Raw genomic sequence first — 19,584 nt, 5'->3', positions numbered from 1 at the left:
TCCCCCAGGACCCGCCCTTCTTGGAACCCCTGCCGTTCCCGGGACCCCACCACCCTCAGGACCCCGTTGTCCCAGGACCCAACCCGTTATTCTTGGAACCCCTGCTGGTCTCGGGGACCTGCCCTCACCCCGGGACACCCACCATCCCTGGGACTCTGCTGTTCCCAGTAACCCCCATCCCCGGGCCCTAGCACCCCTAGGCCCTGTGACCCTGCCAGGCCCCCTTCCACTCGTACTTCCAGATACTGGCCGTATTCTGGTCCTGCGACCCCTGCCCCTCCAATCTCATCAGCGTCTCCTGGCTCTGTGACCCCTGACCCTGCCACCTTGGCCAGGATCTCCCAGACCCAGTGACCTCTTCCACCCCCAGCATCCCTGTGACCTCTCAGCCCCTGCCAGGCTCTCCAGACCCTGCAACCCCCAGCCTGGCCAGCCCGAGGACCCCCAGACACTACCATCTCCCTCCATTTCCTCCTTCCTGCCCCAGTGACCTCCTACCCCAAGTGCCCCATCCTTCTGGGGCTGAGACCCCCAGAGCCCCACCAGACTCCCACCTTGTGAACCCAGGACCCCCAGTGACTCCCAGCTCTGCGATCACCCAGCTCTGCGACGCCCCATCCCACAGGCCTCCTCTCGAAAGGCGGGGGGGTGTTGGTCCAGGCCCCATCCCTCTGCCAGACTCCTGGGTAGGGTGGGAGTGATGTCAGACAGCGTCCTGCCCACTGCTGGTTCCTCTGCCCCTGCTGGCTGGGGGGTGCTGGGGAGGGTTCTGTCTGGGGGAGGAGGGCTGCAGGGGTTCTCACCACTCTGCCTGAAGTGTCCTCCAGCCTGCTGTGAGGGTCCTCCCCACCTTTCTGACGCGTGGCCTTTATTTAACTTGTGCCTTCGAGATTCCTCTTTCTGGCTTTTTTTTGGTTATTTATATTCAACTGGGTCTAGATTCCTGTCCAAGGAAGCTTCCAGGCCCGTGATGCGGTCCCCAGTACCTCCGTGCCCTGTGTGTGTGTGTTGTGGCCCTCCCACCTCTCCCGCAAGCTGTGAGTAGAGGGCCAGTTGATATGTCACCTGTGAGCCCCCAGCCTCCGTCATGCCTTTCTTGTCTCACATTCCTGCTGTGTGGACCTCCCAGATCGAAGGTTCTGGTTCTTTGTCTTTTCAGCCTTTGGGTTGTTATTTCATACGCATTGTTGACATTTTACCTGTAGCGATCAGGTAGATGACTGTACCGTGAGTGACCCTGGGCTCTGCTGAGCCTCGGTTCCCCCCCACCTCCCCACCCCCCAGGACCTGGGACTGACCACTCAGACACCTCCTTCCCAGGGCCACAGGGAGGGTGGACCCTGTGACCCAACCAGGTCCTTATCACAGTGGCCCGGGGCTCATCCTCCATACAGGCTGGCTTATAATGTAGGTGGGGACGTGACCCAACGCATAAAGGAAACACCTCGCAGCCTCACTGATGGAACACAGACAGGAGTGGGGAAAATTCCTAATACCGTGCGCCATGCTCCTGGGCTGGACCTAACTCCTGCCTCTGTCCCAGGTGGGCTGGATTTGGGGACTCGCTTGCAAAGAGTAGATTGAAATCCCACCTTGGGGGAACCCGGCAGATGCCACCTCAGCCAGGTGGTCAAGGTCGACCTCAGGGTGATGTCCTGGGGGTGTCAGGGTCCCCCTAGAAGGAAACAATGAGAAGGGCACCTCACCTCACTGTGCTCCACCCCAAACCCTTAACCCCAGTGTAGTGGGTTGAATGGTGGCCCCCAACAAGGTGTGTCCACATCCTGACACCCAGAACCTGTGAACGGGACCTTATTTGGAAAAAGGGTCTTTGTAGATGTGATTAAGAGTTTCAAGAAGAGATCATCCTGGATTATCTGAACGGCCTGTAAATCCAACAAGTATCCTTATGAGAGACAGAGGAGAGACCGAGAGAAGACGGCCATGTGACAACAGAGGCAGAGACGGGAAGGACACACGGCCGCAAGCCCAGGACACCTGGGACCCCAGAAGCTGGAAGAGGCAAGAGGGGGACCCTCCCCGGGACCCTCCGGGGGCAGCACAGCCCTGGGACACACTGACCTTGGACATGCGGCCTCCAGAACGTGAGAGAGGAAATTCCTGTTCTTTCAAGTCACCCAATTTGCAGTAATTTGTTAGAGCAGCCCCAGGAAACCAGTACACCTGGTCCTATCGGAGAAAATACCAGATAAACCCAGCTTGGGGCCATGCTGCAGGACGACAGCCAGTCCTGGGAGGAGCCTGAGGACACAAGTGAAAGCCACGTGGGATCCTGGATGCGGGCCTGGGGCGGAGAGCTTCCTGAGCTGGTGACTGGGGAGCAGGGCCGAGCCGGGGAGGGGCTCTTGCTAAGTTTGAGGAAGGCCATGGGGTCTGGACCCACCATTTCCCAGGACCCAGGCTTGGGGTGGTCTCAGGCTGGGGCTGTGAATTCTGGCTACAGGGTGACCTGGGGCGTGGGACACAGGAGGGCCTGGCATGAGTGATGGCAGAAGGGGCCAGCTCTGGCCCCGGACGAGTTCGTACCTCATTCGGAGCCTCCCCCTGCCCCACGCCCCCAGTCGCCTTAGCCCCACCCCCTCGCCCTGCATGGCATTTTGACAGCTTTCTCCTCCTAACTTTCTCTGCGACTGCCGTCATTGGCTTCCTGTGAGCAGGATTTTTTTTTTTTTTTTTTGGCTGAGTCACAGCTTGTGGGATCTTAGTTCCCCAACCAGGGATTGAACCCCGGCACCTGGCAGTGGAAGCGCGGAGTCCCCGCCACTGGACCGCCACAGGGTTTTGCTTCTCTCCCTCCTGCTAGTCCCAGGAAAATGCCTGGCACGGCAGGTGCTCAGGAAACCTGTGAGTCCAGTGTCTACGCTCGCGGGGCTCCCTCTGAGGAAATACCGAGCATCTTCAGGGTAGCACTGCACAAATCGGATGGTCCCACATTAATACCTAAAATACCTTTACTCATCTATCACGGAAAACTTAGCAGTGCAGAGAAGTCCCAGAAGTGGAGCAGTCTGTGTCTGGGGCCCCTTCTCCTTCATCGATCTGTGTGTGCTTAGCCCAATAACACGTTTTCTGATGACTGTGGCTTTATGGTGGGTTTTGAGAACTGCGTGGCTGTTCTTCCCAGTTTTACTCCTTGTCAAGACTTTTTTCAGCTCGTCTCACACACTTAACTCTTCCAGAATCAATCACCCATCCATCTGTCCCTCCCTGCAGCCAACAGTCATTGAAACAGTGCTGACAGAAGACATCTCTTTCCCTGTGGGACTTACCTTCAGGTAAATTTGCACCAGCAAAGTTTTGTAAAGAGCCAGATAGTATATAGTGTCAGCAGGCCACACGGTCTCTGTCCCAACTGCTTAATTCTGGCATAGCAACACAAATGCATTAAGAGAGAAATGAATGGGTGTGGCTGTGTGCCAATAAAACTTTATTTACAGAAACAAGCGGTGGGCCAGATTGAGTCCCAGGGCTGTAGTTGACCAGCCTCTGCCTCAGTGGTTCCTTACGATCTTTAGAATCAATTTATCAAATGCTAAAGGAATTGCCTGGAGGGATTGGTCTTTGCAAAGATACGGGTTGGGAGAGCTGACAGTTTAGAAGACAAAATATATCTGGGAACGTGTTTATCCAGGGCATTTTTGTGAAACCTTAGGAAAGTTTCGTAGTTTATTCAAATAGGTCTTGCACGTATATTGCTAAGTTTCTGATTAGTTTCTGTTTTTTCTCTGTTGTGAGTAATTTCTCCATTGTACTTTTTCTAGTTGGTTCTTGCTGGGAAGCTGTAGATTTTTTTGCGCATTTATTTTTATCTATTTGAACGATTTCTTTCTGAACCCTTCTTAGCATTAATAATTGCTCCACTGATTCTGTGGTCTGGCACTGTCCAGTAGACTTTTCTGTGATGTTGGGATTGTTCTAGATCTGTGCTCTCCAGTCCTAGCCACTAATCACTTGTGGCTGCTGAGCACTTGAATTGTGGCTCTTGCAACTGAGGAACTGAATCCTTTTTTTTGTTTTGTTTTTTCGGACACACTGCCTGGCTTGTGGGATCTTAGTTCCCCAACCAGTGATTGAACCTGCGCCCTCGGCAGTGAAGGCGAAGAGTCCTAACCACTGGACTACCAGGGAATTCCCAAACTGAATCTTTTATTTACCTTAATTTTAATTTAGATTTAAATAAGCCCTGAATTTAGAGTTTTAAGTGAGACAGTCATGTTATGGGCAATTAATTTCTCATTCTCTCTCATATTTCTGCCTCATTTTTTCTGTTCTGATTGCATTTCTGACCACCAGGGCATTGTTCCGTAACAGAGGTGTTTTTCACAGTTCAGTGTGTTCGTTGATACTGGTTCCTGACAAATCCTTTTTCATACAGTAACAAGTTTCTTTCCATCCCTTGTTCACTAAGAGTTTCCATGAAGTGTGGGCATGGGATGTTATCGAGTGCTTTTAATGGATTTTGGTTTGTTTGATCTGACAATTGGCCATGTAGAAAATTATGCATTTGTGTGACAACTGCCATAGCCCAGTTTGGGAGCACTTTTGTCACCCCCAGAAGCCCCTTTCCCCACTTACCCTCAGTCCCTACTCCCACCCTGATCCCTGGGCAATCACTGACCTCCTTCTTTCTCTCTAGTTTTGCTATTTGTAGAAATTTCATAGAATTAGAATGATAGAATGTGTAGGCTTTGGTCTGGCTTCTTTCACTGAGTGTGCTGTTTATAAGGTCCATCCACACCGTTGTATCGGCAGTTCATTTCTTTGTATTGCTAAAGTAATTCACGTTACTGCTGAATTCCATTGCATGGATGGACCATGCTTTGTCCACTCACCAGTCGATGGGCATACGGGTTATATGGGTTATTTCCAGCTTTTCATTACGAGGAATCATACTGCCATGAACATTCCACATTCGTGTGGAAATATGCCTGTGGAAGAACGGCCCCTTTTCTCTTGGGTGAATACCTAGGGATCGCATGTTGGAATTACAGGGTAATGTGACATTTTAAGAAACTGCCAAACTGGTTTCCAAAGTGGCCGCCCCATTCCCCACCCCCCACTGGTGCCCGAGGGTTCCAGAGTGTCTTTGGCCTCATAGGTGAGTTGGGAAATATTCCCTCCCCCTCTCCTTTCTGGAAGAGTTTGCATAGGGTTGGTATTATTTCTTCTGGGAATGGGCTTTTCTGTGTGGGAAGATTTTTTAAAATATTTATTTATTTGGTCTCACCAGGTCTTCATTGCAGCAGGCGGGCTCCTTAGTTGCGGCTTGAGGGCTCCTCAGTTGCGGCAGGTGGGCTCCTTAGTTGTGGCATGCGAACTCTTAGTTGTGGCATGCATGTGGGATCTAGTTCCCTGATCAGGGATTGAACCCCGTCCCCCTGCATTGGGAGCACGGGGTCCTATCCCCTGCCCCCCCAGGGAAGTCCCAGTGGGAAGATTTTTTTTTTTTTTTTTTAATTGGCTGCTTTGGGTCTTTGTTGCTGTGCACAGGCTTTCTCTAGTTGCGGCGAGGTGGGGCTGCTCTTCGTTGCAGTGCGTGGGCTTCTTGTGGTGGCTTCTCTTTGTTGCAGGGCACAGGCTCTAGGCACGTGGGCTGCAGTAGTTGTGACACGCGGGCTCAGTAGTTGTGGCGCACGGGCTTAGCTGCTCCGCGGCATGTGGGATCTTCCCGGACCAGGGCTCGAACCCGTGTTTCCTGCATTGGCAGGCAGTTTCTTAACCACTGTGCCACCAGGGAAGTTCCGGAAGATTATTAATGACTAGTTCACTTACTTGTTATGTGTTTGTTTAGATTTTCTCTTCACCAGTGAGTGTTGGCAGTTTGTGTCTTTCCAGGAAGTCGTCCATTTCCTTTAAGTTGTCTTAAGTTGTTGGCATAAAGTTGTTTCAAAGTTCTTTTATCACCTATAGGGTCTGTAGTAATGTTCCCTTTTTCATTCCTGATTTTGGTAACGTGTGTTTTTTTCTCTTGGTCAGTCTAGCTAAAGTTCTAGCAATTGTTGATTTCCCTGCCCCCCACCCCCAAAGAGTGACCTTTAGGTTTCACTGTATTGTCTCTATTTTCCCATTCCCAGTTTCATTAATTCCTCCTCTCACTTTTATTATTTTCTTCATTCTTTGGGCTCGATTTGCTCTTCATTTTCTAGATTCTTGAGATGGAAGCTTACCTTGCTGATTTAATTTTTTGAATTAATTAATTATTTTTTGGTCATGCCACACATGGCTTGCGAGATCTTAGTTCGTCAACCAGGGATTGAACCCAGGCCCCGGCAGTGAAAGTGCCAAGTCCTAACCACTGAACCACCAGGGAATTACTGGAAGCTCACCTTGCTGATTTTAGATCTTTATTTAATACATATATAATGTTGACTTCTAAGCACTGTTTTAGCTGCATCCCTTACATTTTGGTGCGCCGTGTTTGCATTTTTGTTCCCGTTAAGATCTTTTCTAATTTCCCTTGTGTTCCTTCTCTGACCCATGGGTTACTTAGAAGTGTTGTTTCATTTCCAAATATTTGGGGATTTCTCAGAGGTCTTTCTGTTGTTGGTGCGGAGTTTAATTGCTCTCTTTGGAGAACATGCTTTGACCGCTTTCAGTGCCTCTGAGTATCTTTGTTTGGCCTTGCATGTGGTCTGTCCTGGAGAATGTGCCAATGCACCCAAGGGCGTGCATTCTGCCGTCGTTGGGCTGAGGGTTCCGTAAAGTTCGCTTGGCAGCACTGTTCAGTCTTCTGTATTCTTGCCGATTTTGTCTGGCCGTTCTGTCAGTTGTAGAGAGTGAGGCGTCAGAACCCCCAACGATAATTGTTGGATTGCCTCTTTCTCCTTTAACAGTCAGTTTCAGCTTCGTGTAGTTTGGGACTCTGTTGTGTGTATTCATCTGTACTGTTACCTGTCCCCATGTACTGACCCTCTGTTCACATGAAACGTCCATTGTTCAGTAATATTCCTCATCTTCACGGCTGTCTTTTTTTTTTTTTTTTTTTTTCACGTCTCTCTTGTCTGATATCTGTGTAGCCACTCCAGCTCTCTGGTGGTTTCCGAATGCAAGGTATGTCTTTCCCCATCTTTCTCCTTTCATTCCCTTTGTGTGTTTGAATGTAAAACTTCTGAGCCCGTGACATCCATCTGTCCCATCTCTGGTGACGTGGGCCTTGGTCATGGGGTAGATTTCTCCACTGGATGTCACCACCGTCTCCTTGTAAATCACCCTTCCCGAGGGATACTTTGGGACTGTACAGACATCCCATTTCCCCCTCCTGCTTTGCCCGCTGGTGTATGGTGGTTCCTGCTGGAAAGAGTTATTTACTCTAGCATCTGCCATATGGTGATTTCCTATTTCCATAACTCCCTCTGCATTTGTTAACTGGGGTTCTAAAAGGAAGAGCTGTCCCTTCTCCCTTACTCATCCATTCCTTCAGTTATATATTTATTTCATCATGGACTCATGGATATTGATTTTATCCTAGGGGTCATCATCCGACACGAACATTATTTTGTTGTTCGTATCATCCCAGGTTTGGCTCCTGTGTCCGTTCAACATTTCCCTGTCATGTTGGAGCGTGTTTTTACTTTCTGGCACCACAAGATACTCCAAGCTCGTCTTGTCCTTCCCCTGCCCCAGCCCTGCAGTCAGCCATTTCTCCAAGGAGCTCTGGTTCGTTTTAGTGGAAAACAGTATTTAGAAACCAAGACTTGGGTGCTGGGTGTGCCCGCTGCTGCTGGGCTGTTGTTGTTTAGAGACCTTTTTAGCAGGTAGAGCGAGGAAATGTACCAACACACACATATCTCTGTTTGTGTCTCTCCACCCGTCTGTCCATCCATCCACCCACCATCCAGCTACCTGTCTAAAAGCCACGAGATCACCTTGATCGCTCTGATTTCGGTTCAGCCCTCCAGAATTTATTCCAGCCCCCCCTTATCTATAACTGTTTTCTCCCATGATGAGGACCCTGGCTCTCATTCTGCACACGTCTACTTGGTAGCACAAACCTAGATATGTAGAGTAGTTTCAGAGCTGCTAACCCTCTCCTGTGAAAAATACTTTCACTAAGTAAAGCACAGTATTTGTATGCAGTTCTTTTGGCCTTTAACCTGTTTCCCAAAGCTACTTAGCTGGTCTTTTCTTCCCTGCCCCTTCAGGGTAGTACGTCATTCTTTCTTTTTTTTTAAATTTTTAAATTGTGGTAAAATACACATACATAAAGTTCACCCTCTTTACCCTTTTTAAGCGCACAGTTCAGTGGCATTAAACACATTCGCATTGTTTGCAATGATCCCCACCATCCGCCTCCGTAACTTTCCCATCTCCCCAAACTGAAGCTCTGTCCCCATGAAGCGCTGACTGCCCCTCCCCCAGCCCCTGGCCCCACCATCTACTTCCCGTCTCTGTGGATCTGACTCCCCCAGGGACCTCCCGTGCGTGGAATCAGACAGTGTGTGTCCTTCTGTGTCTGGCTTGTCCCACTGAGCATCACGTCCCCAAGGTCCATCCACTCTGTAACGTGTGTCGGAATTCCCTTCTTCTTAAGGTAACTAATACTCCTTGTATGTATGGAGGGACCATGTTGTGTTCATCCGGCATCTGTCCATTGATACTGGGTTGCCTCCACCTTCGGCTGTCTATAGGAATCGTGTCTCCGTGAGCACTTTGCACAGGTTTTATGTGGACGTGTGTGTTCGTTTCTCTCGGGTACGCAACTTAGGAGTGGAATTGCCGGGTCAGAAGGTACCTCCACATTGAACCCTCCGATGAACCACTGGCCTGTCGTCCAGCGCTGCTGTACCCTTTATGTCCCCACCCGCCCTGCACGAGGGCTCTGATCTCTCCACATCTGCAGCAACTCTGGTCATTGTCCGGATTTTCTATCCTAGCTGGCGTTTCCTAGTGGGGGTGAGGTGGTGTCTCATGGTGGCTTTGATTTGCCGTGTTCACCGTCATGTTTTTGAGGATGGATGGGTAAGGGAGGGTAGAAGACTCCTGGTGGGAGGCGAGCGAGGGGCTGGCGGGTGAGGCTGTGGGTGGAGGAGCCTTGGAGGTGTTCAGACCGCCTTCGACCCAGTGGCCTTGCCAGCCCTGGGGTTTGTCGCCACGTCCGCCGAGGGCACTGAGGGTGCATACAGCCTGGCATCCGGGGCTCTGCACAGACCCACAGGCCCAGTCGGGCCTCCTCTTACTTCCTGCCAGTGAATCGTTGGGGAAAGTTTTCCCCGCAGGAGATCAAGATGCTTTGTTTAATCTAGAAAGAAAGGAGGAACAGGAAGACACTTTATTTATGGAGAGTGCGTGGGGAAGTGCAGTGAGGCTCCAGGGGCCCAGCTGTGGTGGTGAATGAGCGGGGCTTCGAGGACGCGGTGGGGCAGAACAGGGCATGAGCGACCTGGGGCGGCTGAAACGAAGCACCGCCGCTGGATGGGCAAAGCCGCACAGATCTGTCCTCTCTCAGTTCCGGGATCCAGAAGCCCAAGGTCAGGGTACTGCAGGGCCGCGCCCCCTCCGCAGGCTCCCGGGAGGGTCCTTCCCGCCTCCTCCGGCTTCTGGGGCTCCAGGCTCTGCCTCCGGCAATAGGTAGCCTCTCCCTGTGTGTCTGGGTCCACATTTCCCTTCTATAAGCCATTGGATTAGGGCCAGCCCGGATTTGGGTGGCCTCATCTTAACAAATGGCATCTGCAAAGACCCCGTTTCCAAACAGGGTACCATCCTGGCGTTCCAGATGGACATGCCTTTGGAGACACTGTTCACCCCACCACACTCACACTCGGTTTCCCACCTGGCCCCCATCGCTGGTCTGGCTTTTGGGGTGCCGTAGAGCGCCGGGCCAGACTGGGGACCAGTCAAGGGCCTGGTGGGGCCGGGAGCACCAGTCCACGATGGAGGAGTGGGTGGGAGGCGGGGAGGCGGGGAGGCGGTTCTTTTTGCGGAGAGTAGGGGGCTGCCCGGGTGGGGCTCGCTGGGAGCGGTGGGAACGTCCCCTGGGCACTGGGCAGAGGCCGGGAATCGGGCTGTGGCTGCCGACTCCAGCGGTTCCGCAAGGGGGTGGCCTCTCAGAGCCCTGTGTGTGTCACCGTGGGGACCCCGGGAGGGGCTGCGACGTGGGGCCTTGCAGACCCAGAGGACAGGGGCTCTGCAGGGCCGCCCCTGGGTAGGCTGTTGTGGGGCGGGCCCAAGTCTGGATGCTCCCTTGGCCTCCACGCCCTTCCCCACGGACTCAGCCCGATTCAGGTGACCCCGCCAGGCCTTTCCTGACTGCGCCCTCACTGCCCTGCGTTCTCCTTCCTGCCCCACTGTCAGGCTGTCCATGCCGTGGACCCGTGGCTGCCTTCCTCCAACAAGGCCGGGGTCTCAGTGCCCACAGCGCCAGCACGGGGGCCGTGTGTGTAGAGCGAGGAGGGAGTGATGAAGGAGCGGGTGAATGGGGGAGGCAGGGAGTGGCTGAGTGAGTCACTGAATGAATGAATGAAAGGATGGGGTGAATGACGAGTGAATGAGGGAGTGAATGAATGAATGAATCAGTGGGTGAGCCAATCAGTGAGTGAAGGAATGAGTGAGTAAGTGAATGACGGAGGGAGGGAGTGGTTGAGTGAATGAATGAATCAGTGGGTGAGCCAATCAGTGAGTGAAGGAATGAGTGAGTGAATGAATGACGGAGGGAGGGAGTGGTTGAGTGAATGAGTGATTGGGTGAGTCCGTGAGTGAATGAATGACGGAGGGGATGATGGAGGGAGGGGATGATGGAGGGAGGGGATGACGGAGGGAGGGGATGATGGAGGGAGGGAGTGAATGAGTTGCGTGGGGAGGGCATGAGCTCTCTGCCATAAGCCATTCAGCCCCTGGGGAGATGATTTTGCTTCTCCGGCCTCTGTTGCCACCGATCCACACGCGCTGCCTTCTCAGGCCTCAGGGCCCTCCTAACGGAAGCATCCAGGGCAGGATGCTCTGGGCACAGCATCTGCTGCAGGTGCTGGCTGGGGTGTCACTGCTGCGGGGACACTCGCCTTCCACATCCCAGGGCCCCGACAGCCCCCCGGGCTCGGGCGGTGGGGACCGGTGGGCCTCGCGAAGGGTAACCGGGTCTTCTCTGACACACCAGGTTTGTGCTGGCCGTGGGCAGTGCCGTCTTTGACGCCATGTTCAACGGGGGAATGGCCACCACGTCCACCGAGATCGAGCTGCCGGACGTGGAGCCCGCTGCCTTCCTGGCACTGCTCAAGTAAGACTTTCCAGGTCCTTCACGCCCCGGGGGGAGGGACAGACACACCTGATGTTTAAAAAAAATAGAGCCCTGGTGACATTGCCTCCAGAGCCCCCAGCTACCTGGAGATTTCTAGAACTCACCTCCTCTGTGAGGGGTGGGCTCTGGACGCCCCCCCATTTTCATTTTCGTATCTTTAATATCAGGACGTAATTTGCATACCATACAACTCACCCGTGTGAAGTGCACGATTCAGTGACATTAGTATGTTTACAGTGTGTGCGACCATCACCTCTAACTCTAGAACGTTCCATCAGCCCCAAAGGAGTGGCATCCCCCTCCCCCAGCCCCTGACAGCCAGGAACCCACTCTCCGTCCCTGTGGCTCTGCCTGTGCTGGACGTTTCCCATCAGTGGAATCACACCCCGTGTGTCCTTCTGCGTCTGCTGCTCTCACTGAGCGTCGCGGTTCCAGGTCCAGCCACGCTGCAGCGTGTGTGGGTCCCTAAGTTTTCATCCTTTCAAGCGTTTTTTGAAGAAATAGCCTGAGGCAAGAATTTTTAATTCCACCTATATTTTTTCTTCCTGGGTTTCAAATTTTTTCTCAAGGACTTTAAAACAAATACAGTGGATGTTGGGGGTGGGAGTGCCGCCCACAGATTGCAGCTCCACCGAGGAGGAGGCCGGTGAGCTCTGTGGAACTCCCATACACCTCCCTGCTCCGCGGAGCACCGTCTTCCCCTGTCTGGAAACCCTGGGTGTAAATGGTCTGGGTGGCTTGAAAGGTTATCCCGAACAGTCAAGACAGCTCTTCAGATGTGGAGCTTATTTTTTTTTCCCCCTTCTGATTATAAAAATGGCATTGGCTCACAGAAAAAAAGGGAGAGAGAGAAAGAAAAAGGGAGGGAGAGAAGAAAAGAAGAGAAAAGAAAGCATAAGGAAGAAAATGGAGTGAACCTGTCTCTCAGCACCACAGGGGCGGGGCCGTGGCTGCTTGCTCCCATTCATATCGGGTCCCATTTATATCACGTGCTCACAGCGCCCCTCCCCACCCACTGCGTCATCATCTCCTTTTTTCCTCTGGTGTCTGCAGGGTGTAAACCGGTTCCCTTCAACTCCATCTAACAGTGTTGAATCCTGTGGGCTGATCACAGCACTTTGTGGAATAGTCTCACTCCTCTGTCTTTAGGCAACTTTTCAGATGGTCCCTCAGACCAGGGGCCGCAGGCTGCCCCAGGGTGGGTGGGAGGGCAGGGGCTCTGTCTCCACAGCTCCCCGCCGACATTGCAAAAGCAGCCTGGAAGGATTTGTAAACTGTGGGCAGGGCTGTGGGCCAAGGAAACTTTATGTACAAAATAGGGGATAAAAGCACGGGGAGATATCATTTCACACCCACCAGGGTGGCTATTATTAAACAAACAAACAAACAAAACGACTTGTCTCGAGGAGGTGGAGAAATTGGGACCCTTGTGTGCTGCTGGTGGGAATGTGAAATGAGGCGGCCACTGTGGAAGCAGTCTGGACGATCCTCAGAAGCTAAACAGAGAATCGCTATGTGCTCCAGCAACCCCATTCCTGGGTACATCCCCCAAAGAAGGGAGCAGTGGGGGCTTGAAGAGATATTTGCACACCCGTGTCCACAGCAGTTTGATTCACAACAGCCAAAAGGTGGGAACACCCCAAGTGTCCATGAACAGTTGAGGGATGAATGAGGTGTGATCCATCCACACACTGGAATATTACCCAGCCTTCAAAAGGATTCTGGAATTCAGTAACACATTAAAAGGATCATACACCATGATCAAATGGGATTTATTCCAGGGCTGCAAGGATTTTTCAGTATCTGCAAATCAATCAGCGTGATACACCACATCAAGAGGTTGAAAAATAAAAACCATATGATCATCTCAACAGATGGCAGAAAAAGCTTTTGACGAAATTCAACACCCGTTTATGTCATAAAGGATTCTGGCAACTTCCCTGGTGGTGCAGTGGTTAAGAATCCACCTGCCAATGCAGGGGACACGGGGACACACAGAGCAACTAAGCCCGTGCGCCACAACTACTGAGCCTGTGCTCTAGAGCCCACGAGCCACAACTACTGAGCCCGCATGCCACAACTACTGAAGCCCGCGCACCTAGAGCCCGTGCTCTGCAACAAGAGAAGCCACTGCAATGAGAAGCCCGTGCACTGCAATGAAGAATAGCCCCCGCTGGCCACAACTAGAGAAACCCCATGCACAGTAATGGAAACCCAACGCAGCCAAAAATAAATTAATTAATTAATTAAAATTAAAAAAAAAAGATTCTGACGCTTGCTCCAACAAGGATGGACCTTGAGGACGTGATGCTTATTGAAATAAGCCAGATGAAAAAGGACAAATACAGTGTGAACCTACTCACAGGAGGTCCTAGAGGAGTCACATCCATAGAGACAGGAAGTAGATGGTGGGGCCGGGGGCTGGGGGAGGGGGAGTCAGGGGACAGAGTTTCAGTTTGGGAAGATGAGAAAGTTCTGGAGATGGATGGTGGGGATGGTTGCACAGCAATATGAATGTACCTAATGCTACTGATAAAAATGGTTAAAATGGTAAATTTTATATGTATTTTACCATAATTTTTAAAAATGTAAAAGTCATATCTATAAAAAAAAAAATCAAGACCCCAAACAGGTGACGGGTTGCAGTTAGCCAAACCCTGCCTTAGTCTAAGCTTGGTGAGATGTGGGGTGGAAGGCTGTTCTCTCCGTCTCCCCCTCCGTCCCTGTGTCTCTCTGTCTCTATCTCTCTCCCTGTGTCTCTCTCTCCCCGTATCAGCTTGGGTTTTGGTAACCAAGCTGCCCCCCACCCCGAGAGGGTGGACACTATCTCCACTGGCATGTGAAGGGCTCCCCCATCTCCCCGCACGTGTCTTGGCCTGTCCTGTTACCAGGTCCCCCTCTGCACTGCTGACATGGGTGGTTGTTCTGTCCCTGACCCCGCCGGCCGCTGCTGTTAGGGCTTCCTGTGCATTCTCAGGGGAGTGAGTCCCAGGAGAGGGGGGCCCCTTCCAGGAACTTGCTCTTTGGGCGGCTCCCAGTTGGGCTCCTCTACCCCGCCCCCAATCCCGTGTCCATGGTGCCCGTGGACGGACACTCGGGTGGTTTCGCGTGGATCGCGCTGCTGTGAACACGCGTCATTTCTCCCGGACGCAGAGGGGTGAGCTGCGCGCCCAGGGCCGCCTCTGAGGCGCTCCCACCAGACGGACCAGGGTTCTGATTTCTCACCCTCTCCCCGTGGTTTTGTAATCGACCCTGACTTTTGACCCACATGTAGAGTCGGGCCGATGGCAGGTGGTCAACACGTCCGGTATCTGTGATTCCGGCCGGCATTTCTGGTCCCGTTAGTGGTCGGGCATGGCAGCCGGCTGTGGCTGGGTCGGGGGGGTGCGGAAGCCTCTCCGCGTCCCGGGGCAAATCCCGTGCTGCCCACGGAGGAGCCGGACAGAGGCCTACCTGCTGTGTAGACTCGTTTCCAGGGTTTGCCTGTGGGCACTCCCTTTCCCGGGTAACTGCCTTTGCGGGGTCACATCCACAGGTCAAAGGGCGACCGATGCTAATTCGGTTGGTTCCTCGGGCCAGGCCGGTGGGTGGGGGCTGGGCGGCTGTCCTCATGCCGCCGTCCGCTCCACCCCCTTCAACCCTGCTCCAGGTTTCTCTACTCGGACGAGGTTCAGATCGGGCCTGAGACGGTCATGACCACGCTGTACACCGCCAAGAAGTACGCGGTGCCTGCGCTCGAGGCCCACTGCGTGGAGTTCCTGAAGAAGATCAGGTGCTCCGGGTGTGCGCAAGGATGCAGGTGCGTGGGTGCCAGTAAGGATGCCGGGGCAGGGGAGGACGGATGGGGGAATTTCGGAGTTTAGGCGCCGCTTAACTTGCGCCCGGGTGAGTGTCTCCCTCACTTCATCTTGCCCTTGTCCCTGCCCCTGGTGGCACCGCGGTGTTTCCCTGGTCGCCTCTCGTGCAGTGCACCTTGTTGGCAGGCCGGCCTCACAACAGTCATTTACTGAAGGATTCCCGTTGGCGTTTTGGTGTCCTTGTGCAGAGCTCAGGTGTGGGGGGAAAGGCGTTCCGTACTAGGTTTCTTGGAGGGGGACCTTTGGGGTTGTCCGGTCTGACGGTCGGTGTCGGTCCTGGACCACTGTGGGGGCTGGGAACCTGGCGGGACGGGGCAGAGCCCGAGTGTCATCGTGGCTCCACAGACCCCTCGCTGAGATGGCACCTGGGCCTTGGCCCCGTCTGCTGAGTTGCTCTCAAGGGCCAGAGCCTGGACGGTTGGGTGGGGGCCGGCCGCTCCCAGCTATTGCTGAGAGCTGCAGCCACGCGGGGTGTCCTCGCCTCCTAGCCAGGCCCTGGGCAGAGACCGATGCACAGGGTGTGAGCGTCGAGCTGCCCCACAGGCTCTCCGGCCCTGGCCCCCGCCCCGCGTGCGAGTTCTCAGCCAGCACAGCGCTGCCGCGTCCCACGGGTCCTCTCAGCTGTCTCCCCCGGGCTCCTGCCTGCTGCAGGGGGCGACTGGGCCCGCCTCCAGCCTGAACCTCTAGGTGCCCCAGCTTTTGAGGTGTAGGCCTGACCCCCGCCCCAGGCAGTGGTTACTGAGAGTCTGTGAACCTCAAGAAAGAAGATCCCTCTGGACCCTCGGCCCAGGATTTGAAATCCGTGCCCAGTCTGGAGCCAGGTTCCACCTGGCTGGGTGTTGACAGGCTCTCTCCCCCGCAGGCGAGGCTCTTCGACGAACCGCAGCTCGCTAGCCTGTGCCTGGAAAACATCGACAAGAACACGGCCGATGCCATCACTGCAGAGGGCTTCACAGACATCGACCTGGGTAAGGCCACAGGGCCGCGAGCCGGTCAGAGGTCATCCCCGAGGCCATGGAGGCCGGCGCTCGCTGACGGCCCCTCCCCTGCAGACACGCTGGTGGCCGTGCTGGAGCGGGACACCCTGGGCGTCCGCGAGGTGCGCTTGTTCAGCGCTGTCGTCCGCTGGTCTGAGGCGGAGTGTCAACGGCAGCAACTGCAGGTGACGCCTGAGAACAAGCGGAAGGTTCTGGGCAAGGCGTTGGCCCTCATCCGCTTCCCGCTGATGACCATCGAGGAGTTTGCTGCAGGTAACGGTCACGGGGCGCCGAGGGAACGCTCAGGAGGGCTGTGACCCCAGGGACCCTGCTGCGTGTGACTCGGTCTCATGACCCTCGGCCCGGCCACAGCGGGTCGGGTGCTGGCCGTGTCCATGCGGGAGCCTGGACTGGCTCGAGTGGGTGAAGATGGAACGACCCCCAGATGCCGACCCTCCCGCGTCCCAGCCTCTCCCACCCCCACGTCTCGGGTGTCCACACGCACGTGTCCGAATGTACCAGGCCCCTGAGGGTCCCGTCTGGGGCTCGGGTCCTGGGAGCTGGGCTCTGGTGCCCACGTCCTTGACGAGCCCCATGAAAGGGTGGGCAGTGTCTGGGACTGTGGGCCGCTGCTGCCGGGCCTGGGCTTGGGCCCAGGTGGGGTTGGCCCTGACCCTGCCTCTCGCGCTGGGGGCACACTCGGGTCTCGGGGATGTGCAGCAGCGGCAGCGGTGGCCAGCTTGGCGACCCCTCCCCCGGGCCTGGGCCTCCCCTTCATGTCATTCTCATGGCCGGTGCCGACCACGGTCCTGGAGCCAAACTGGCCTGGAAGGTTCTGGACGGGGCTCCGTGATGCAGCCCCGTGGCGGGTGTGCCGCTGTCCTGCCTCTCCCCGGTCCGTGCTGCCCCTGCTCCCACCCACGCTTAGGGTTGCCAGATTTAGCAACAAGAGCAAACAATTTTTTTTAGTGTAAGTGTGTCCCATGCAGCAGCTGGGAGACGCTTATCCTAGAGATCAGCCCTCTTTGATCTGGAATCAAGACTTGACTGGGTGTCCTGCATTTCATCTGGCGGTCCATGGTGTTCCCTCAGTGCTGGGGCGAAGCCTGAGAGGCTGTCTCCACACTGGGGGTCACTCATCTGTCAGATAACTTAGCACCTCCTGGGTACCTGGCCTTGGCAGTACAGCGGTGACCGAGGCAGCCTGGGCACTGCGGACATGGGGCCGGGTCCTACTCTGTGGGGGGCCATCCTGGGCACTGTGGGGTGTGGAGCAGCCTCCCTGGTCCCACCCCCTCGATGCCAGGAGCACCTCTAGTCATTTTTCTTTAACAGTATGAGGGCTTTATTTTTTTAATGTTTGTTTATTTTTGGCTGCGTTGGGTCTTCGTTGTTGCGCGCTGGCTTTCTCTAGTTGCGGCGAGCGGGGCTCCTCTTCCTTATGGGCACAGGCTTCTCAGTGCGGTGGCTTCTCTTGTTGTGGAGCACGGGCTCTACGTGCGTGGGCTTCAGTAGTTGTGGCTTGCGGGCTCAGTAGTTGTGGCTCTTGGGCTCTAGAGCGCAGGCTCAGTAGTTGTGGCTCACGGGCTTAGTTGCTCCGCGGCATGTGGGATCTTCCCGGACCAGGGCTCAAACCCGTGTCCCCTGCATGGGCAGGCGGATTCTTAACCACTGCGCCACCAGGGAAGTCCCAGCACCCCTAGTCTTGATCACAGATGTCCCCAAACATTGCCCAGTGTCCCCTGGGGGGCAGGATGCCCCAGGTGAGAGCCCCAAGCTATAGTGTTGAGCTGTCCCGGCCTAAGACATCCGCGTGAGCCTTGCTGGGCCCCTCTCCAGCCCCGTTTGCACCCCCGAAACCACTCTCCTCATAGGCCACCTGGCCGCCAAATCATCCGGGGTCTCAGGTCTCCTAGAAGCGCCATCCCCTCACCCTTGGCCCCCTCGCCACTCTCCCATGATGGGCCCCCAGGCCAGAACAGCCCACCACCCCTCAGCTTGCAAGTGCCTGGGATGAGTGTGTGTGTGTCCAGGGGTTGTGAGCTGGGCCTCTGGCCTTGTTCCTCTGCAGCATGGCCTGCGAGGCTTCAGCTCTTTGTCACTCAGTGTGTTGTAGAGAATTCTCCTGCCTCTGATGTTCCACTTGAAATTACAAGAATGTAGAGGTTTGGAAAAAAAAACTCCCCCAAAGACGCCCCTGGCTCAGTGTGTCACAACTGAGGTCTGATGTATTTTTCTTTCTGTATTCTCTATGCAGAGATGTAAAAAAAATGGTTATCTGTATTCACTTTTATTTATTCAGTCATTCATTTATTTTTGGCTGTGTTGGGTCTTTGTTGCTGTGTGTGGCCTTTCTCTAGTTGCGCCGAGCGGGGGCTACTCTTGGTTGTGGCGCAGGTTTCTCACTGCGGTGGCTTCTCTTGTTGCGGAGCACGAGCTCTAGGTGTGCGGGCTCAGTAGTTGTGGCTCGCGGGCTCTAGAGCGCAGGCTCAGTAGTTGTGGCGCACGGGCTTAGTTGCTGCGGCATGTGGGATCTTCCCAGACCAGGGCTCGAACCCGTGTTCCCCGCATTGGCAAGCGATTCTTAACCAGTGCGCCCCCAGGGAAGCCCTGTGTTCACTTTTGTATCTTAACTTGCTCTTGTGATCCATGGAGATCTCTTGCCCTGTTGCTCAGACCTGTGTGCCTGTGAGCTGTTGGGGCAGTGGGCCGGGTTGTGGCTGACCTGCGCAGAAATGAGCTCAAAGCTGGTGAATGAGTGATTCTTGTAAAGCGAGGGTGGTGCCGTAAGGCCTGTGTCAGGCACCCTGTCCCGGTGCAGGTGGCGGGCAGGGGCGCATACAATCCTTCCGCACTGCCTGTCCACCCCACGCGCCGCCCCCCGTCACCAGCTCATGGCTACATCCAGGCCCCCGCCTCCAGACTCCTCTCCAACTCTGGGCCTCTCTTGGGGGCTGGCATCCCCCCCGTCTGTGTAGGTGCCCGGGGTGGACGGGCAGGGCAATGGGTGCTCCGTGGAACAGCGGTGGTCCCCTGGGGTGGTCCCAGTGGAGGTGGGGAGGCCTGGGGCAGTGAGGGGGATTTTGCCCGATTAGCCAGCAACTCAGAGCGTTGGCCCCATGTCTGCTTCGGGTCCTTCCCCAAACGTGGCGGAAGGGCCATCCCCCCCGCGCGGGTGGTTGGACCAGTGATGTTCTGCAGAAGAAAGATGCTGAGGAGTTGAGAGGTTGGGTGCCATGCTTTCCAGTGTCTTCTGCGTGCTTGGGGTCTGCCCAGCCTTCCCTACCCGCCCCTGTGCCCTCAGGGCCCGCACAGTCGGGCATCCTGGTGGACCGCGAGGTGGTCAGCCTCTTCCTGCACTTCACCGTCAACCCCAAGCCACGCGTGGACTTCATTGACCGTCCACGCTGCTGCCTCCGCGGGAAGGAGTGCAGCGTCAACCGCTTCCAGCAGGTGGAGAGCCGCTGGGGCTACAGCGGCACAAGCGACCGCATCAGGT

At 54.9% G+C, this 19,584-nt stretch overlaps 1 protein-coding gene across 1 annotated transcript in view; it reads left to right on the top strand.

Moving 5' to 3' along the window:
* The first annotated feature begins 3,078 nt into the window (after window positions 1-3,078).
* The window catches only part of BTBD2 (BTB domain containing 2), an 18,461-nt gene continuing 1,955 nt past the window's right edge, over window positions 3,079-19,584 (top strand). Inside the window, exons 1-6 of the mRNA XM_024740078.1 lie at window positions 3,079-3,296; window positions 11,111-11,230; window positions 14,901-15,038; window positions 15,955-16,076; window positions 16,161-16,358; window positions 19,390-19,582. Of these exons, the coding sequence (XP_024595846.1) occupies window positions 3,094-3,296; window positions 11,111-11,230; window positions 14,901-15,038; window positions 15,955-16,076; window positions 16,161-16,358; window positions 19,390-19,582 (974 nt within the window). The 5' untranslated portion in view covers window positions 3,079-3,093. The remainder of the gene's footprint in view (window positions 3,297-11,110; window positions 11,231-14,900; window positions 15,039-15,954; window positions 16,077-16,160; window positions 16,359-19,389; window positions 19,583-19,584) is intronic.

The sequence above is a fragment of the Neophocaena asiaeorientalis genome, unplaced genomic scaffold, assembly GCF_003031525.2.
Source record: "Neophocaena asiaeorientalis asiaeorientalis breed wild unplaced genomic scaffold, Neophocaena_asiaeorientalis_V1.1 scaffold469, whole genome shotgun sequence".
NCBI classification, from domain to species: Eukaryota; Metazoa; Chordata; class Mammalia; order Artiodactyla; family Phocoenidae; genus Neophocaena; species Neophocaena asiaeorientalis.
The sequence above is the reverse complement of the archived record's forward strand: the minus strand, read 5'-3'. Positions and strand labels throughout refer to the sequence as shown.